General features: G+C 32.5%; 2 protein-coding genes and 1 long non-coding RNA gene across 6 annotated transcripts in view; 1 reads left to right on the top strand and 2 right to left on the bottom strand.

Moving 5' to 3' along the window:
• The window catches only part of l(1)G0289 (plexin domain containing lethal (1) G0289), an 82,844-nt gene extending 70,747 nt beyond the window's left edge, over nt 1-12,097 (top strand). The window contains exons 3-11 of one of the 3 annotated variants that reach the window (XM_075301666.1): nt 1,991-2,113; nt 2,227-2,419; nt 4,606-4,815; nt 4,900-5,051; nt 5,640-5,712; nt 5,775-5,849; nt 5,919-6,157; nt 6,269-6,283; nt 8,092-12,097. In XM_075301666.1, the coding sequence (XP_075157781.1) occupies nt 1,991-2,113; nt 2,227-2,419; nt 4,606-4,815; nt 4,900-5,051; nt 5,640-5,712; nt 5,775-5,849; nt 5,919-6,157; nt 6,269-6,283; nt 8,092-8,160 (1,149 nt within the window). In that variant the 3' untranslated portion in view covers nt 8,161-12,097. Of the gene's footprint in view, nt 1-1,990; nt 2,114-2,226; nt 2,420-4,605; nt 4,816-4,899; nt 5,052-5,639; nt 5,713-5,774; nt 6,158-6,268; nt 6,284-8,091 lie in introns of all 3 variants that reach the window. The other 2 variants (XM_075301664.1, XM_075301665.1) reach the window with 2 other exon arrangements.
• A 2,620-nt stretch (nt 12,098-14,717) lies between these two features.
• On the bottom strand, nt 14,718-16,101 carry LOC142231047 (nitric oxide synthase-interacting protein homolog). Its single transcript, XM_075301667.1, has 3 exons — nt 15,079-16,101; nt 14,913-15,021; nt 14,718-14,850 (listed from the first exon to the last, which is right to left on the bottom strand). Exons 1-3 carry the CDS (start codon nt 15,783-15,785, stop codon nt 14,779-14,781), a joined length of 888 nt encoding a protein of 295 aa, XP_075157782.1. The 5' UTR covers nt 15,786-16,101; the 3' UTR covers nt 14,718-14,778.
• A 1,005-nt stretch (nt 16,102-17,106) lies between these two features.
• LOC142231045 (uncharacterized) lies at nt 17,107-18,428 on the bottom strand. 2 transcript variants are annotated; one of them, XR_012720804.1, is made up of 4 exons: nt 18,358-18,428; nt 18,188-18,249; nt 17,696-18,122; nt 17,107-17,631 (listed from the first exon to the last, which is right to left on the bottom strand). It is a non-coding gene; the product is annotated as an uncharacterized LOC142231045 (long non-coding RNA). The 2 variants fall into 2 exon arrangements; XR_012720803.1 differs by having other exon boundaries at nt 18,188-18,402.
• Between the last annotated feature and the right edge of the window lie 1,546 nt (nt 18,429-19,974).

Here is a 19,974-nt window from a genome sequence, read left to right as displayed (position 1 = left end):
TAAATTTTTCTTGCTTAGTTATCTTGCTTTTGTGTCGTTAACATTGAAAATTTAATCAGCTGGCAAAAAAAATTGGGGCATTAGAGGGTTAATTATAATAGCGGTATCTATTTGCCCCGGGTACATACCATGAGACAACTGGGGAGCCTTCACTTGTATAATGTCTTTCAAACTGGATTTGTTTTTTCTTACCTTTTTCTCTAAATTGGAACGTCGGCATTTGGCGAAATGTGGGCAAAGTGAAATGCATATCAGTATGTTTTCGCCACTTTTGTTTTGAACTTTCTTAAATGAATGCGTCCAGTTTTATTGGTACGTTCATGGTCTCATGCGACTCTCAATTTTTTCCTTTGGAGCCTAAAATGCCTTTTTTTTGTGTAGTTTGGAAACATTTCAGGTGTTGTTCCAATTTTTGTAGAGCACCATCTGGTGTTCCATATTACGCTTGAACTCTATCGCAAATAACTTTTCTTTGTTTAAATAACACAGATGCAAATATAATGAACTGTCAATAAAACCAATAACACATCAGTGTAGAAATAAAATTTTGACAAAATTTTCTATAGAAACAACATTTTGACAATGTTTTCTATAAAAATAAAATTTTGGTAGATTATTTTTGGCTCGAGTGGCAACCATGATTATGAACCAATTTTTGTGTGATTGGGGATCGCCTATATATAACTATAGATCGATATGGGCCAATTTTGGCATGGTTATTAGCGGCCTTATACTAACACCACGTTGCAAATTTCAACCGGATCGGAAGAATTTTGCTCTTCTAAGAGGCTCCGGAGATCAAATCTGGGGAACGGTTTATATGGGGGCTATATATAATTATGGACCGATATGGACCAATTCTTGCGTGTTTGTTAGATAACACATTCTAACACCATGTTCCAAATTTCAACCGGATCGGATGAATTTAGCTCCTCCAAGAGGCTCCGGAGGACAAATCTGGGGATCGATTTATATGGGGGCTAATATAATAATGGACCGTCATGGACCAATTCGTGTCAGCTAACCTGCATAAAACAGATGAGTTTACAAGACTAGGAAATACCTAACAGAGGATATAAAAACTGTGTGTGTGTCCTTAAAAACTATACAACATTAAAAAACAAATTTAGGAGTCTATCGTTTTAGATAAGCAATAAGGTTGATTTTACAGAAGAGTAAAATCTAACATGATCTGTACGTACACTCAAAAAAAAATACTTGGATCCAAAGAGTTTAACCTTCCCTTAAGGATTGGTATTGGTATGGAATTAGAGCCAAAGATGCGGGTTCTTTAAAATGAAGACTTTTTTCAGCGACCAAAGTAGCTTTAAATCTAGGATAACGCAGATCTCATTTATGGAATTTTCATTATCTTTTATATATTAATAGAGCTATTCACGTGCAAACAAATTGGAATTATAACAGATACTTCAGTAAAAATGTTTTCTTAATTCCAAAAAAAAAAAACTTTGAACCATTCAATCTTTTTATTAATTTAAGTCCTAAATTTTAAGAAGGAAAATTTCAAATCTAAGATTATAAACTTTCTTTTAATTAAAATTTCTTTATTTATTAAGAAATTTGTCCTTAATATTATGTAACTTGCGTGATCAAAAATTAATTATTATATTGAAATTAGGTCAATATGTTTTCAGTATAGTTGTCATTTTTAGATAAAGTGTTATCACAATAGGCTACTTGTCTAATTGGGCGTCAACTACCATATATAATATTTAATTTTATTTGTATAAAATTTAGCTTTTAAATTTGACTACTGTTATCGATTTTTGTTATTTTGCGCTTTTATCAAAACTAAGCTTGATTATCTTTCTTGAAATTATTAAAAAAAAAAACAGATGTACGAATACGCTTTTTTTACCAACGTGTCATTAAAAAATGACCTTGAATTTTAATAATTTTTTCATTCCTTACAAATTGCACACGAGTATATTACTAAAATTGAAATATGTATGTATTTTTTTCATTTTAGGATCATCATCAATATTACAATAGCACAACATATACAGACAAAGCAAAAGCCGATAAATACTGGAATGAAATAAAAAATATTACACCCAACTGGATGTTATCGCAATCACATCGTCGAGCCATGGTAAATGAAATATAAACATCTCTACCACTTTTAATTATGCACTTTATTCACTATAATGTACCACAAAGATATACGCAGAGACATGGTCATAATTTTCCATATTTGTTTTATAGACTGTTTTATTAAGTTTCGATTTCCCCTTCTATGGCCATCCTGTGAGAAATGTCACGATAGCTACTGGCGGTTTTATATATACTGGAGACTATGTACACTCGTGGTTGGCAGCGACGCAATATATTGCTCCATTGATGGCTAACTTCGATACAAGTCTCTCCAATGACTCATTTGTTCGTCTGAATGATACAGGTAAGCAAATTTATAAATTATTTAAATATATATGTTAATAATTCCCAGTTGCAAAGCCAAATGATATAACAATAAAAATATTTAATCACAAATTAGGTATTTTCATAAAGCTTCTAACTATGCACATGGCTTTACAGGCAGGGTGACATACACATATGTACACCCAAAGAATTTTGTTAGTAGACATTATTTGACAGGCCTATTTCTTAAACTGGATTACACTAAAACATGTTTTGGTTTGGGTGAAACAAAAAGGCTTAGCTAGTGGAATATGTCATCCATTTGCTCAAAAACTTAATTTTTCTCAAATTAACAGTTTTTAAGAATATTACAGGGCAGGAATATAAAAAAACACATATTGGGTTATTGAAAATACTTTGCTAAGCTAGAAGATCATTGACTTTTAAACTTTTCTACGGATATACTCAGAGGTCAGTTCGAATAATTTTTACAAGAGTATTTCCATATTTATTGTCGACAAAATTTGTTTTCTCCTCTAAAAAACATAATTTGAAATTTGTCGAAATATATAAGTCGAAATGTAGACTTTTAGTGGACGAATCTATTAGTCGTCCATAAGAGCTCGACCGAAGAATCGGCTTCGGCACTCGGCCAAAAATCGATAATCGGCCATCGGCGTCAAGAGGCCGATAACTGAAGCCGAATCTTTTTGAATAATTTATTTCATATCGAAATGTCCCAGTGTTGAATTTGTCTCAGTCAAAAGGCCCGGCACAAATAAAACGTTAAAAAAATCATTCATCCTTATTCCTGAAGTCGCCCTTGCTCTCGCCGTCGATTTTTGTCGCTTTTTGTGTTTCGCCACTAATTAGTATTCCGTTTATCGATATTTGCTGCTTTTAGCTTTAAAAATTGATTGAATTCCAACCATTGACATTTTTTATCTACATTTTTTATTTAGCAATACTAAAGCTTTTAAGTCCATTACATAGTAATTTAGGTTAGAAAAATTGGTTGGCTGGGACAGTCCAAGGTTAAAATCGGTTCCTACACTAAGTTGGTATGAACATTGAGCCAAGAACCGCAACATGGTTGCCAATTTCAAAGTCTTGGAGATAGTTGATGTTCTTATGGTTGTATCTAGGGCAGGTGTTATTGTCTCCAACACATATATAAATGCAGATTTATTCAATCGGGAGTTTGTTGAAAATCTGTGTATTCCAAAATGAAACTCAAAACATTAAAAGAAAACACAAAATAAAGTCCATTTTAACATACGTTCCATCCGGCAGGTTGAAAATATCCCTTCTTTGCCTGAGCAAACTTCGCCACTCTACAGTAATACCAAATGAATGACGAGACGACTTAAAAGCGACAGACGACTAAAAGCGACGGCGAGAGCGAAGGCGACTTCAGGAAATAGGGTGATTGTTTGTGGTTACAATATCAAACTACTGAATTTTGAATACTAAAGTGTTAGTTCTAAAACATATTATAATACGTGGACTGAACTACCTTTTATTGTTGGTTTTTATTCCTTTGTTGAATAAAATATGCTAATATTGAACTAAACCACACCAAATATCTCTAATTACAAATTTCGGAAAAATAATCGGCTTCGGCCGATTATTGCTTTTTATGCCGAACATCGGCTTTCTAAGTCGCACTTATATTGAAGCATGATGGTCATCAGCGGTCACAGCTGATACTACACAGTTTTCATCATATAATGCGCTTTACAGATTATCAGTTATTCCGGACGATGTGTCGGTGTTTGTATAGAATCTTGCAGTGTGTCGGATCGATACGACTTGTCGGCGATGACTAAATAATCGGTAAATGTGTTATCGATCCCGTAAACATGCAGCAGTATCGATTATCCTTGGGACATAACTTATAATGTGCACAATATATGGGATTCGACACGAGCACTGTCGTCCGGAATAACTGATAGTCTGTAAAGCGCATTACTGACACCTGTTGAGAATCACTTACGAGAGCGATCGAATCAACTATATACTGAACCGTTCCCATTTGTTCAGGTGCTGTGTGGTCTATGCAACGTATGTTACAAGTACATACTTCCAGCCGGACTCAATAAATTGTTTTGATTGATGAAGTCGAGTTTCGGATAAGAAACAAAAAAAAACTATTGTGTTTTGAACATTTATTTAAAACTATAAATTTAAAATTATAAATTTATTATTATTATTATTATTTCATAGGTTCATCATTTACGGTCGTTTGGGAAAATGTTTCTCTACAAGACAAGCAAGACGTTGGTAAATTCACCTTTAGTACGACTCTGCACAAAAACGGTGATATTGTATTCACCTATTTTTCTGTGCCCATTCTCATTAATGCCATACAAGATGACAAGCATCCCGTAAAGGTTGGGCTATCAGACGCATATATTATGGACCAAGATGTTGGCAGTAAGTAGTAATGCATTTCGTTTGGTATAATTTCCAATTTTGAATCACTGTGTTAATCCTTTTCATTTCCAATTTCATTTACAGACGCTCGCAGAAAGACCATATATGAATATCATCGTGTTAGTTTTGGCAACGCACAGATTACAAATTCAACCATTATTTATTTCACTGCTTTGCCTACATGTCTGCAATATACCGACTGTGCCTCTTGTTTGAATCATAACACCGATTTTACTGTAAGTCTTTTAATAGTACTTTTACGCATTTTCAATGTTATAAAACAACAATGTCAATTGACAAATAACTTTGGAGTTGGCTTAAGAAAACACCAACTCACAAATAAAGCTTCTAGAAGCGGATGCAATAGAAGTATTATTAATTGTCGATTTCTAAAGTAATCCTTTTGGGAGGGAGCCACCGTGGTGCAATGGTTAGCATGCCCGCCTTGCATACACAAGGTCGTGGGTTCGATTCCTGCTTCGACCGAACACCAAAAAGTTTTTCAGCGGTGGATTATCCCACCTCAGTAATGCTGGTGACATTTCTGAGGGTTTTAAAGCTTCTCTAAGTGGTTTCACTGCAATGTGGAACGCCGTTCGGACTCGGCTATAAAAAGGAGGTCCCTTGTCATTGAGCTTAACATGGAATCGGGCAGCACTCAGTGATAAGAGAGAAGTTCACCAATGTGGTATCACAATGGACTGAATAGTCTAAGTGAGCCTTATACATCGGGCTGCCACCTAACCTAAATTAGGGTTTTATTTTTAGCTGTAATACGATATAGGTATCTTATATTTTTCAAATCTGTATGTTTTAATTTGTAGTGCTTTTGGTGTCCCTCTGCAAAGAGATGTTCCACGGGCACAGATCGTAAGAGACAAGAATGGAAGGCACATTGTAAGTTACTCATTTCCTTCAACCGACCAAAGTCAAAATTCCATAATTATTTTTTTTTTCAGCTTGCGAACGATTCCAGATTACTAATGCTTCTACCTGTCCCGCCATTGACCAAGAAGGCAACAAACATACAGATGGTAACACCAATAACAATCATAAAGATGATACAACTCATCCATTTAAACCATATAATCCCTCTGGTTTAGAATCATCAACTGTAACTCCCTTGGATGGAGGAAGTTCCGAATACCAATATAATGGAACGCAAACGAAAGCTACAGCTGGTACACAAATGAAATCCATAGCCAATGAAGCAGAGCCAACGCAAAAAATGAGTTTAACTCTTGGTCTTTTCATACCCATTTGCTTGGTGTCCTGTGTTTTGTTGTGGGTGTTATATGCCTATCGGAATCCCCATACGAAAAGTGGACAATTGCTTATACAGGTGAGATTAATATATAAATTGCAACACACTTTAAAATAAACTAATTATGAATGGAAAATGGGAAGGTAGTTACTAATATTTTTAATAATTCAATATTTTCATTACATGCAGTCCAAATACCGTCAGGTTTGTAATAAAAAATGAAAGAGTATATAAAATGTTAACCATATGTCATAGTCGACTTTCACTTCAACGTAATTCATCATTTGATTTAGTACTAACATCATAGTTATACTTTCCATGGCACCTAGTATTCATTCTTCATTGGGTTTTTTTCTCTTAGATCACTATACCTGTATTCAATGTATAATGCATGTTCACTTTTATGTTACAGCGTTTATATTTACGAATTTATATTCGAATTCATTGGTAAAACATTCAACTTAAAAATTGTGAAAGAACAACATGTGTGGTTGTTGTTACAGTTTTTAATGTAGTTTCATCCATTTTGTTCTATGTTTCAGCTGGTAGGCAGAACAAGGAACTCTGCGACAAGGGTGGGTTCAGAGTGATCTGGTAGTGATAATATATTCTTTCACGTTCACGTCACGTGTACGTGAAAGAACATATTTTTACTTGCCGTGTAAAAGGGAGTTAATATAGAACCTAACTATAGACATTATTGTATTGTTTCGGCTGTATATATAGATAGTACACTGCTAGAAAAAGCTCTTCTAATAATAACCTAGAACATAGGCAATGGCTGAATTACTGGTTTTTTAGCAGTTATATTTGCTTGCAAAACAAATACAACTGAATATGTTATTAAAGAAATCGGCTAGAGGCAAGGTATAAAAATTAAATTAAACTTTTTCCAATATATTTTTTTGGAAATTATAAATTCTTTTGAATATGAGCGTAAATATTCTATGAAAACATAATTTCTTAAGAATTCCATCAACAAAACATTGGGTCATAACAATTGAATAAACCTAAAAAGGCAAATCTATAGCTAATGTTAAAATAAAAAAGGTTCCCATTCATGATTTTATATATTTTTTTATTTCATTTCTAAAGTTTCAAAAATAAAATCAATGATCAATGAAAATTGTTGTACATCAAAGATAAGAAAAAAAATACGGCGAATGTCATCATTTGTAGATTCCACGGTATTGATTTCGCATTAATTCTTTAGATGCTGCTTTAGTATTTCGTATTTCGTTTGAAGAACTTCTTGTGAGGTGAAAATTAAGCGTATATCTAGAAGAGAATTTTTGGACGTTTATTAAAAGTAAAGACTACATAATAACATCCAACATTTTTTCTGGGAGTAGTAAGTTTGTTATTTTTGGCATTTTCCCTTTATTTTTTCCGTTTTTCCGTTTTACAGACGTTTTTTTAGTGTAATATATTATTGGTTCATAAATACTCTTATGGGGGAATTATTACTTGTACCAACAAAGTTAATGATTCGTTCAAACAATGAATTTAAATGATAGACACTTCTTAATATTTAAGGATCCCTCTTTTATTGAAGAAAAAACGTTATAACATAAATCTAAAAAAATTGATTTGTCAATGAAGAAACTTACTTTATTCTGATTTTCTTGAAGTTTGATTAGTGGTAGTTAAATTGTTGCAGGAGGACCTGATAACTCAAAATGTTTGCGTTGCACTGTACGTTGAGAAGTCAAGCAAGTTTAAAAAATAAGGCGTATTAAAGTAAAACGATTACAGCATAAGAGGTCAGACCTTCTTGTATGAGTGATCCTAATTTTCTATATAATCTACCACATTTTTTCGCACTTGGTTTGATAGCAAGAAAATACTTTACCAATTTTCCAGGATAATAATTTTTGCAAAGTTTTTGGCCAAATTTAAACCTATTAATACTATTGCTTATTTTAATTAGAAATTTGTTATTTTAATTGTATTTTATAATAGTTTGTTCTAAAATTTTTATATTTCTCATTTCTGTTTTATTTCCATTTTAGTACCGTCCAAGTCAATGGTCATGGCGACGTGGAGAAGCACGTTACACTGCAGCAACGATACATATGTAGACAATTAAAACAATTTAATTTAGACTTTCTCTCATTATTGTACTTTTTTATATAAAACCCGAGACCAAACTCCTTGCAATATTTCCTAAATTATTTCCAACACACTTGTGTGTCTATTGTATTGGTATCTCCCTATGATTCTCTATTGTTGTTATCTTTCAACTTTTTGTGCTTTCTTTAGTGAAATTTTGTAAGAATATACATATTTAAACTAACAAAAAGAAACAAAAACACATAAAACAAATATTACGATGTGACTTCAAAAACTTGGTCCCTCATGATTAATTCAATTATTGTTTCTCTAGTTTCCTAAGGTGTGAGAAAAAAATTATAAGAAACTCTCGATTTACTATGAATTTTTTAAATATTTCCAATTCTCGTTTCGATTTTCTATCTAAGATAGTTGAATGAAGTTATATTGTAGCTCTAAATCTAAATAATATTAATTGAAAAAAAAAGACATTGAGAGAAAAATGAATGAATTCTTTTAAGATGTTTTGTATAAGGAAATCTTTGTATTGTATTTTGTATGTAATTGCTCATGTTTTATTGCTTTAAAATTTTTGACTACACGTGTATTACTCTCTTGGTTAGGAATTTTCTCTTCGTTTATGTGGAAAATATTTTTTAGTTAAAATATTGTGATTTTTTGTAATTTTTACTTTAATATAATATTTTTTTTAATTATGAGTGTTTATTGTAATAAATTGTGAGTGTCTCTATAAGTTTACTTTCTTTTCAAATTAAACCAATATTTGAAAACAAATACAAGTGTACATATTTTTAATGTGTTTACAAGTTCGTTGTCATTTTCTTCGGTGTAACCAATGAGGCAATTATTAAAAAAAAACATTAAAAGCAACTATAAACAATACAGGAGTAACAGTCAGGAGTAACATATATATACTCGGCGTCGGTCGATTATCCATTAAAATATCAAACTAAAAGTAGCGAACAAAGAATGAAGCCGACCAATCGGCGGCTTGACGGCTGTGGTCCATAAAAATACCATTAGAAAAATCATACGACTAACACTAAAATCAAATTTTCGTTATATTCACTTCTGCGGTGCATGACTTTTGCAAAATTATTATACGAGGGCAGTTCGGAAACTTCTTAGCCTAGCACAAAAAGCGCGGTATAAATAGAAAAAAGTTAAGTGTTTTGTTTTGTTTCCATCTCTGTTATGAACACATGTTAAATTTTGTTTCAACCTGGCAACTCCTTCATATAGAAACAGGTGTTCAAAAAAGACGCATCCGCAATTTTCATTAAAATGTCATTAAATATTTACATAAAAAAGGTTTATCGGGACAAGAAATTCATAATGATATGGTGAATGTGTTAGGTCAAAGTGCTCCTTCATATGCAACAGTAAAAAAATTGGGTTGCTGAATTTAAACGTGGTCGTACAAGCATTGAAGATGAACTACGTAGTGGACGTTCAAAAACAGCAACAACAACAGAAATTGTAGCCAAAGTGTATGATAGGTATTAAATGATCGACGAATAAAAGTGCGTGAAATTGCTAATGTCATGGGCATCTCAAATGATCGAGTCCATTTAATTTTGCATGAAGAACTACAGATGAAAAAGCTTTCTGCAAGATGGGTGCCGCATTTGTTAACAGTAGATCAAAAACACATAAGAATGAACATTTCTCAAGCTTGTTTGGATCGTTTTAAGCGAAATAAAATGAATTTTAAGCGTCGTTTCATAACTGTTGATGATACATGGATCCACAACTATACTCCAGAGACAAAAGAACAATCCAAACAATGGACTGAAGCTGGAGGAAGTGCCCCAAAGAAGGCAAAAACAATTCAATCGGCTGGTAACGTTATGGCAACAGTTTTTTTGGGATTTCAAAGGTATTTATTGCAAACTTTTGGATCAATTAAATGTACAAAATCGAGAAAATCGTCCTGGCTTACAACACAAAAAATATATTTTCTTCAAGACAACGCACCAGCGCACAAGTCCGACCGCCGCCCATTGCACCGGAGGAGAGAGACCTCTCACGGCAGACAAGGGTAGTTTTGGCCCAACTAAGATCAGGCAAGTGCAGCCGCCTCAATTCATACTTATCAGTGATTGATAGCAGCGTAGCTGACGTGTGTCCCATATGTAATCAAGGGCCACATGACACTCGTCACCTTTTTGCTTGTCCAGCTAAGCCTACCCGTCTCACTACCAGATCACTCTGGACAGACCCCATCCTTGTCGCAGAGTTCCTTGATCTGGCTACCAGCTGAACCACACAAGCATAGAACAAAATGGATGGAACTACATTAAAAACTGTTACAACAACAACAACAACCAGCACACAAGAATGTTTTAACAATGGCTAAAATCAACGAATTAAAGTACGTGTTGCTGACAAACCACCTTATTCTCCTGATGTAGCTCCCAGTGACTTTTACTTGTTCTAAAAAAAAATCCTTGCTGGCAAGCGTTTTACCTCAAATGAAGATGCAATTACAGTTGTAAACCACTATTTTGAAGACCTTGAGGAAAACTATTTTAATCAAGGGATAGAATTGCTAAAAAAGCGTTGGACTAATTGTATTGAAGTTTCAGGAGATAATATTGAAACTATTCTCATTCATTGATAGGCTAAGAAGTTTCCGAACCGCCCTCGTAGAATTGTAATATTGAATTGTTTGGGTGAACGATGATTTCTTTTGGCAGGAAATGGGAATTTTTTTAAACATAACCGCTTAATACCGATTTAAAAAAAACACGTTATTGAAGACTTAAATATTCGGCGGCTCGACTCGACGGCTTCATACCCCTCATAGGGGTACACAAAAGGGACTTTTGGGTCTAACTAACAAACTTTCAAGTATTGTTTGTTTAGTGACAAATTTTGACATTTTATTGGTCGAACGAAAACGATAGCCATAATAAAAGGAGTGACTAGGGGGTTGAAACTCTTATAAAGGTAATAATTAAGAATTAAAATTAATAAAGAATTTTTTAAATACGTATACAAGTGTCCAGAAGTAATATAAATATTCTAAAAATATTGTAATATACACAAATCGATGAATTTGAAAAATAAGTAAATCAAAACTCTTAAAATTCAATGCAAATACATTGAGATATAAAATCAATCTTCAATCCCATCCATTCTTTTTAAGTTCTTGTACACATAGAAAAATTGAGTATATTTTTTCCGCCTGCGGTTATTTGTGGTCGTTATTTTCATATTAAATTCTATACTAATGAAATTGTCCCAATCGCTTTCCGATAAAGATGATTATCAACGAACAATTTTTCTTCAACAATATCCTTCAAATTTTTTCACGATTACTTTTCTTTGATAATAAATTATAAAGAATATAAACTTTATGAAAAGTTGATTTGGACTATTCCCCATCAAGTTATAATAAAATTTGCACTAAAAAGGTATAATTGTATATTTTTTAGTGATTTATTTTTGATTTTAGCGTCTAAACACGAACTTTATCGATTTACTAAAAACGTCAATTTTTAAGGAAAAATAATATCTACACTCTTATTCCCAAGTTTGGCTTAGGTTATTTGTGGTCACTTAGATCAACCATTGTGATTCCCCGATATTATTTTCTCTACATCTTCTATTCCTCTCCATCAGGAATTGCGTTCACTCCAATAAGTTTATTTATTTTCCATTTTTGTGTTCAAAAAAGCGAGTATATTGCTCAGACTGCAAACTGAATGATATTTTCTTTAAATTTCTTCTATTTGAACAATGTATCTTTAAGCTTGGATATGATCTTTTCTTTATTAACGACGTTACTATGGAGGACAACAGATGTATAAAACAACATGATTACTATATTTATTGCACTACCACCAATATAAATATCATAATGAATAGCATTTTATTGTATACATATAATAATAAATATACACATTATATTGTAATAAAAACAACACGAAAGTTTCAAAATCGATAGTTTTACTGGATAAACTCTAAACGGAACAAAAACTATGAGGATAAATCGTCGTTCTCACTTTCCACTTTCACTAAATGTTAATAATTTAAATGAACGAGAATTAAATGATTTCGGTTACAAAAGAAAAAAAAATTAGTAAATTATTGTTTTACGAAGAGTTATAAAGTGACCTGGACAAATAGAGATGAACTGTGGATTCCACGGCAGACTATGGTAGTTTGGCCAAATTAAGTGTGTTTTCGTTTATCATAAGTTGCCTTGGTTTACACTACTTTTTCCCTAATTGTATTTTCGCCTGAATGATAGTGTCATTCCAAAGTCATTGTTAATTCATATTATTGAGAGAGTACAGGACTCAAAAGTTATGACAGTGTCCTTCATATTTATTTATTCAATAATTCAATTTCGAGAATGTTGCACCTTTTTCCCAATCGAAATCGCCATAAGATCAGGTAAGTGCAGCCGCCTTAAAATTTGCATCAAAGAGGTATAATTTCATACTGTTCTTACTGATTTAATTTCGGTTTTAGCGGCTGAATTCTTAAGGTGGGTATTAAGTTCAAGTTTAAGGTGAGTATTAAGTTTTAGCCGCTAAAATCGCTAAATTGAAAACTAAATCAGAAAGAAAAATGCATGAAATTATACATATTATTATACGTATTATACCTCTTTGATGCAAATTTTATTAAAACTTGATGGGAAATATCCCAAAGCAACTTTTCACAAAGTTAATATTCTTTTTAATGGATTATTTGAGAAAAGTAATCATGAAAAAATAACAACTTTAGCGGCTAAAGGTGGGTATTAAGTTCGAGTTTAAGGTGGGTATTAAGTTTGAGTTTAGCCGCTAAAATCGCTAAAGTGAAAAATAAATCAGGAAAAAAGGCATACAATTATACATATTTGTTGCAAATTTTATTATAACTTGATGGAGAATAGCCCAAAGCAAATTTACACAAAGTTTGTATTCCTTAAAGCGGATTAATTAAGAAAAGTAATCCTGAAAAAATTGCGATTTTAAGGTGAGTATTAAGTTCGAGTTTAGCCGCTAAAATCGCTAAAGTGAAAACTAAATCAGTAAGAAAAATGCATGAAATTACACGTATTTGTTGCACATTTTATTATAACTTGATGGGGAAAAGCCCAAAGCAAATTTTCACAAAATTTTTATTCCTTAAAATGGATTATTAAAGAAAAGTAATCGTGAAAAAATGACGCTTTTAGCGGCTAAACTCGAACTTAATACCCACCTTTAGCGGCTAAACTCGACCTTAATGCCCACCTTTAACTCGATCTTAATACTCACCTTTAATGGGGAATACCCACCTTAAAGTTCGATTAGACGATATTAACCACCATCAACAGTCAATTCAATTCGATTTTCCAAAAAACAATTGATTTCTCTAGCCATTGTCAACTAACAGAATCTAGTAAATTAGAAATCCGGGTTATATAAGGAATGGTGAAGAAGGCTCCAATGATGGTCGGTCGCATTGAAACCGTATACCCAAAAATAGTAGAAACAGCAGAAAAGTCTGATAACAAGGGAAAGCAGTCACTATTTGTTGAAATGGCAAACATTTTCTGCTATTTTTAAGCTCGATTATACAAAAACGTTTTTAAGTATGGCTGAAAATCTGAAAATCTGAATATTTATTAAATTGAGGCATAACAGCAAACAAAATGTTTGTTGATCGCATTTAGGAGCTTGTAAGTATATTACAGTGCAAAAATATACCAAAAACTACTTTTGGTTCTTAAATATGCTTTGGGGAAAAATGTATACCCTAAAAATTTTATAATTTGTGTTCGTTAGACCCTGAAGTACAAAAATATAATAGCAGACATCGACTGCTGTTTTTAGCAGTTTTTTTTTAAATGTAAGAACTGTCACCAGTTTTTTTTCAAGCTGCTACAACAAAAATAACATCTTATCACATGTCTTATTTGTAAAGCTAGTATTTGAAGGATTTTTTTAGAGACCTTCAATAGCATATTTTAATTAAGTTCTCCTCAGATCGAGTGACGTGCACCGAAGCATGCGTTCGGCTTGTTAATTTTGAAACCAACTACATAGAAGATACGATACCCGACCATACTTTACGTTATTATAGGACGTTCTAGTCTGTCGTCTCTTAAGTGCGGGTAACTGAATCATCTTTAATATAAAAATATGCCGAGGTAGAGCAAAATCCACCTAATCCCAAAACCACCGTAGTAATACATATTATAATTATTTCACTATTTTCAAACTCGTAACAAAATAATCAACATCTTGGACTAGAGAGTTACATGTACTAATCCTGAAGAATCCGAGGTAATGTGGAATTTCAAATATATCTTAGTTGGAGATTGATGTGGAAAATAATATTTGACAAAAGCTAAATGAAGGCTGGAACTAAGATATTGCGGATAGCAATTTGATATCGAGTACTTCAAACACAATTTTTGTCTTGTTCACATTAATGTTATGATGTTATAATGTTCATTATTGTATAATATATTCGCAAGTTTTAATTAAATTAATACTACCAACTTATTACTTCTTTAGAAGACGTCTGCTGCTGATTTCCCATCCGCCTTTCAATTGATTTTGGCCCAAAACCGCAACAATTTGGAATTTTAACAATATTTATTTCGTACGTCTTATCAAAATCTAATTGTTAGTTAATAATTAAACTTGGAGCATAGGTCGTTTTTCCTTTCCTTCCAAATTATCATTGGTAAACGCATATCCAGTTCCTCCCTGAAATAGAGATATATTGTAAAGTGCATTTTAGAATCGATTAGATAAAATGGCAAGGTTACCCTTTGCAAAGGAATTATGTCCTTTTCCTTAAGTTTTTGATTTGTCAAGGGGTGTATCATGTCCTTTTTGATAAGCTTCTCAACACATTCCATTGTCACAACATCTCCCCTAGAATATAATATTAAAAAGCTACAATATTTACCTTACGCTACCTGAAATACTTACGTTGGTCTTAACACAGCACAAGGAACTGCATTACTCAATACATCATGGGTAACGGGACACATATATCTAGCTTCCTTGGCTATCAAAGATTTGCTCTCCCCATCCTTCAGCAAAGTGAATTTTACGTCTATCAAATCTTTTGCCCTTAGAGGCTTCTGTGACACGGGGCAATATATGGTAGATTCTGGTTTTACAGCTTTAGGCCTTCCAGCGTTAGGACAGTTCTCCGGTAGCCAAAAACTAGGCAATTTCTTTTCGTGACCATTAGCCATATTTGATATTGAGCTTTCATCTCTTTTGCTTCCCAAATTCTTAGATGTTGTTGGCATATCCACGGTGCCATTTACGGGTTTGCCCGATTTTACAAATTGTTCAACCCTACTTTCTTTTTGACGATTAATTTCCTGTGTTTGTTCATCGTCTTCTTGTTTTCGTAAGCGTTCATATTCCTTTAATTTCCGGCTGTATTCATTCTTCTTGGTTATAATGTATTGAAGAATTGCTTCTTTGTCAAAGAGGTAACCATCTTTTGTAACAACTGGATTGCGGCAAGGTTGCAGAGATAGAGAACAGCAATCGAACGATTTCACAGAATCCTTGCCCAAACGTAATGCGTTGGTGCCATATCCAGATTCTGCAGCATCTTTTTTCTTTTCGTTATAGGTATATACAGCTCCCGCTGTGCAATTTCGGGCGTGCCTGGTCATCTGCTAATATTATTTGGCTATTACAATGGTATCCGAAAAGGCAGTATAAATCAAAGACAAATAGTTTATTGTCTTTGGTATAAATATCCAAAACAAAACTTTTCTAAGGTACGACCCTATTTACACCATGCAAGTGATTCTGCGGTTCCAAGCAACGGTGCAAATACTTTAGCAATATATCCTTATTTTTTGGTCGATTTTATTGTGTAATAATAAGAAAGATTGCGGTTTTAAATAAAAAAAAAATACAAAATGCCTTAATAAATTGACATAAGTGTATTTTATTTGATCTATTTAAACACAACGCGGCATCATGTAAAATGCCAAGGGGATAAACTTTTAAAGAAGCAAGATATTCGGTATTGAGTAATCGGTTGAGTGCTTACCAAATATTTTCAAAGGCAAAACCATAATATCATGGCTGAACAAGAAGGTTAAATCATGGGCCCATATGATTACAATTTTTTTATTTCGACAAAATTTTAAGATGTCAAAATCATATGTTTATGGTGATTGCAGCTCTCCAAATGACACTGCATAGCAAATTCATCTCAAACAAACTCGTGCATTCATAGCTGGAGAATTGTTCAAAGATGACTTGAGTATCTTGATAACATATTCCAGACCCAAAATACCAAGCACATCAGTTGTTAAACTGCATCATAAACTGGTTTTGTTAATAGATGGCGAAGATCCATTTGACTGACTTTCATTCTTAACTTTGGTGGGTACTATAGTCTTATTTGTCTCATATCGGCGTTCCTCGGATGAATTATACAATTCACAATCACTCATAGGTGACGCAATTAAATTTGAACCTTTATTTTTCTCTGGATTTGAATTATTTTTTCAGTACAATTGAAAGAATAAATAATTGCCACTTTTACCAATGCCATACGATTCTTTTATCAGCTGATTTTGACTTCTTAAAATTGTAAACAACATATTGAAATTTGTTGTTTTTGTTACCGTGATTCAACCTCCTTATTCAGCCACCCAATAAACACAAACGTTTGAAAAATACTAAAATGCAATAATTTTTCAAACATTTTTTCAAAGGATTAGGGTAATATTCAAGTTGAGAAATTGTTGAGAAAATCGCGTTCTCAACAAAAAACAGACATTACCCTCAACAGTAAAATTCAACACAATAGCAATAATCTCTCAATTGTTATCCTCAAATTGAAATGCATTGCTACTCAATAATTTCTCAAACAGTTTTCAATGTGAGACAAATTAAAAACTAATATTGCTGCGAATATTTTCTAACCACAATTTGCATGAAAGTCAACCCCAGTTCTTACTGAAAGTCAACACTAAATTTCTAGTGATTTTGTACATTTTATTAATTTTTTTCGTTAAAAATATAATAATATTAAAAATAACATTAACAATATATAAAAATAATAATATGTTATAATACCAATCAAAACATAATTATCTTATTAAAGGTATTAATAACTAAAACTATCAATACAACTTTAAATAACCTAAACATTTTTCATGTATAATTTCCCCCATAATGTTGGTGTCACATAACTATTAATTAATTAATTATTAATTAATATGCTGACAATTTCAAATAATTACTATCGAGGAACTTGCTGGCCTGCGTGTTAGAATAGATTCCATCAAGAGGAATTCACAAAATATCAAACTGATGACGGAATGTAAATTGATGTAATGCACATTTTCATCCAGAAGTTCTTGATTTAGGAACTGTTGCACTTTGTTTTAATTGGTTGCACTTTGCAAGTTTTCTGGAATCTTTTCTTTGTTGTTTCCTTCATAATTTTTTCACCGGTCAACATCTTCCAAGAATATAACATCCAATGATTTTAGTTTTCTGCAAAACAATCGAGTTTTGTGATTTCCATTACGTTTTCATTTCACTTTTTATTTTGACTTACCAATTATAATTGCCGTTTTGGATTAATTTCAGTTTTATGTCAATAAAAATAACTGACCACGTAATTCGTGGCACAAAATGTATTGAAACCCACAAAATTCCTCAAGAACGTTGGTGTCACAAATTTCTTGTAAAACTCATTAAAATTCGGGAAATTAGCAAGGAACTTGATGACTAGAGAGTTAGAATAAATTTCCAGCAATTTCAATTCACAAAATATCAAATTAAACCGATGATGCGATGTAAATTAAACTATAGGCGTGATGCGAATTATCACCCAGTAGTTGATATGGAAAAGCATAAATATCAAGTTTAATTCATTGTACTTTGATTTATGGAAACTTTCTCTTTTCGATAAGCCACCATCATTTTTCATTGGTCAACCTCTTAATGTTTCCAAGAATGCAGCATCCAAATATTTTAGTTTTCTGCAATGAGATTTAAATTTAGTGACTTCTCTAAAGTGTTGATTTAATTTTTCATATTGACTTACCAATTATTATAAACTATTTGAAGCAGTTCCAGTTACTTGTCCAACATTTTTTCATCGGTCAGCTTTTTAATGTTTTAAAGAAAGTAGAATCCATAATTTTAGTTTTCGGCAAAGAGATATAATTTAGTGTCTTCCTTAAAGTTTCATATCATTTTTTTATTTTCACTTACGTATTATTAGAAACTATTTGGAGTAAATTCAGTTTTTTGTCTAAAACGTTTTTTATTTCTTTCAATTGACCACGAGCTTCGTTGCACAAACAAGTATTGAAAACCACATGGTTTTTTCGTTGCATTTTAGGGTAGTGTTTTGTCAAAGTTTTCTCATATTATCTTCAACCCCTACTCAAAGATTTCGTCAACATTTTGGCAAATTGGAAGTAATTCGCAAACAATTTGAAGATGTATTGAATATGAGCTGTTTCAAGTCAAGTTGAATTTATGTTGATAATTATAGTTACCCTCAAACTGAAAAGTTGTTGCATTTGAAAAACGCTCATCCTGTGTTTATTGGGCATGCATAATATATTGAATGTAAACAATTTTCGATTTTCCAAATGGATTAAAGTGATAGTTTTTCAGATATTTTTCCAGACACGCTGCTTCCATCGAGAATAAAAACACCGGCTGATAGATTCTGCAACATGTAACTTGCTACTTGTAACTCACCATCATTCTTTTATTAATGCAAAAAATTATGTTATATGTGATGTGATAGTCGTATAAATAGTATATATAAGAACTTGCAAAAAATCGCGTTTTACTTGATTAAATTGATTCTTTCACAACTATCTTAAAATGTACTATTTCTGATAGTTGACAGGGCTCTTATTGGCGTAGTTCTAAATTTATCTAAAATTGCACCTAATAATTGGACTCATGTGATACTTTTATGTTGTCACTTGGCGTAGTACATTTTCTCAATAGTGACGGCTCTTTTGTGAGGAGTTTTGGATATCGTATACAACTGTTTTCGACGTGGTGGGGTTTCTCAGAAGCGCCGTCAAATTCAAAACATGTTGGTAGGGCGCTACTATAAACTGTTAAGTCACGCCATCGCTGATGAGAAATGTACCAAAAGTAATTAACCTTCATTACTGAAGTAGAGCTATTTGATATTTTGTGAAATATCAAGAGTAAATAGCTTCTCATAAATTATTAGAAAAAACCAGCGCCGTAAACTCGTGACACGGCGTGAGTCACAAGATGCCCAATAAACACAAGCATTGGAGAAATGCTTATATTCAATAAGCTTTCAAATATTTTTTCAAAGAATTACCTTAAAATTTAATTTGAGAAATTGTTGAGAAAATCGCGTTCTCAACAAAAAACAGACATTACCCTCAACAGTAGAATTCAACACGTTAGCAACAATTTCTCAACATATTAGCAACAACTTTTCAAACTAAATTTCATTTTAATGCTTCAAACCTATTAGAAAATTTGTTGAAGGCAAGTAATTTGCAACGCCATTTGAATTAATGTTGAATATTGGATTCACTATCAAATTGATATGGTGTTAAGGTGGGATACTGTTCGGTTTTCGAGTTGAAAACCACTTTATTTTCGCGATTACTTTTCCTTATATACTCAAAATTATAAATGAAAATAAACATATTCCTGTAAAGTCTCGCCGAAATCTTTAGGAAAAAGAAACTGCGCATCAAGTGAGTTAATTTTTCTGCTTCATATTGAACTGTTTTAATAAAGTAACCGCGAAAATTTCAACGCGAAAACAGAACATAGTACCTACCTTTACATGTGAAAAATGCTCATCCTTGTGTTTGT

This window comes from Haematobia irritans, chromosome 3, assembly GCF_050003625.1.
Source record: "Haematobia irritans isolate KBUSLIRL chromosome 3, ASM5000362v1, whole genome shotgun sequence".
Taxonomy (NCBI): Eukaryota; Metazoa; Arthropoda; class Insecta; order Diptera; family Muscidae; genus Haematobia; species Haematobia irritans.
Note: the sequence above shows the minus strand (reverse complement) of the source record. Positions and strands in the feature narration are given on the sequence as shown.

Excerpts from the sequence above, each read along its gene's own strand:
- LOC142231047 (XM_075301667.1), bottom strand. The coding sequence starts at position 15,785 with ATGACCAGGCACGCCCGAAATTGCACAGCGGGAGCTGTATATACCTAT. Across the intron at positions 15,022-15,078 it reads TGTGCTGTGTTAAGACCAAC|GGGAGATGTTGTGACAATGG; the intron begins GTAAGTATTTCA and ends ATTATATTCTAG. Across the intron at positions 14,851-14,912 it reads ACATAATTCCTTTGCAAAGG|GGAGGAACTGGATATGCGTT; the intron begins GTAACCTTGCCA and ends TCTCTATTTCAG.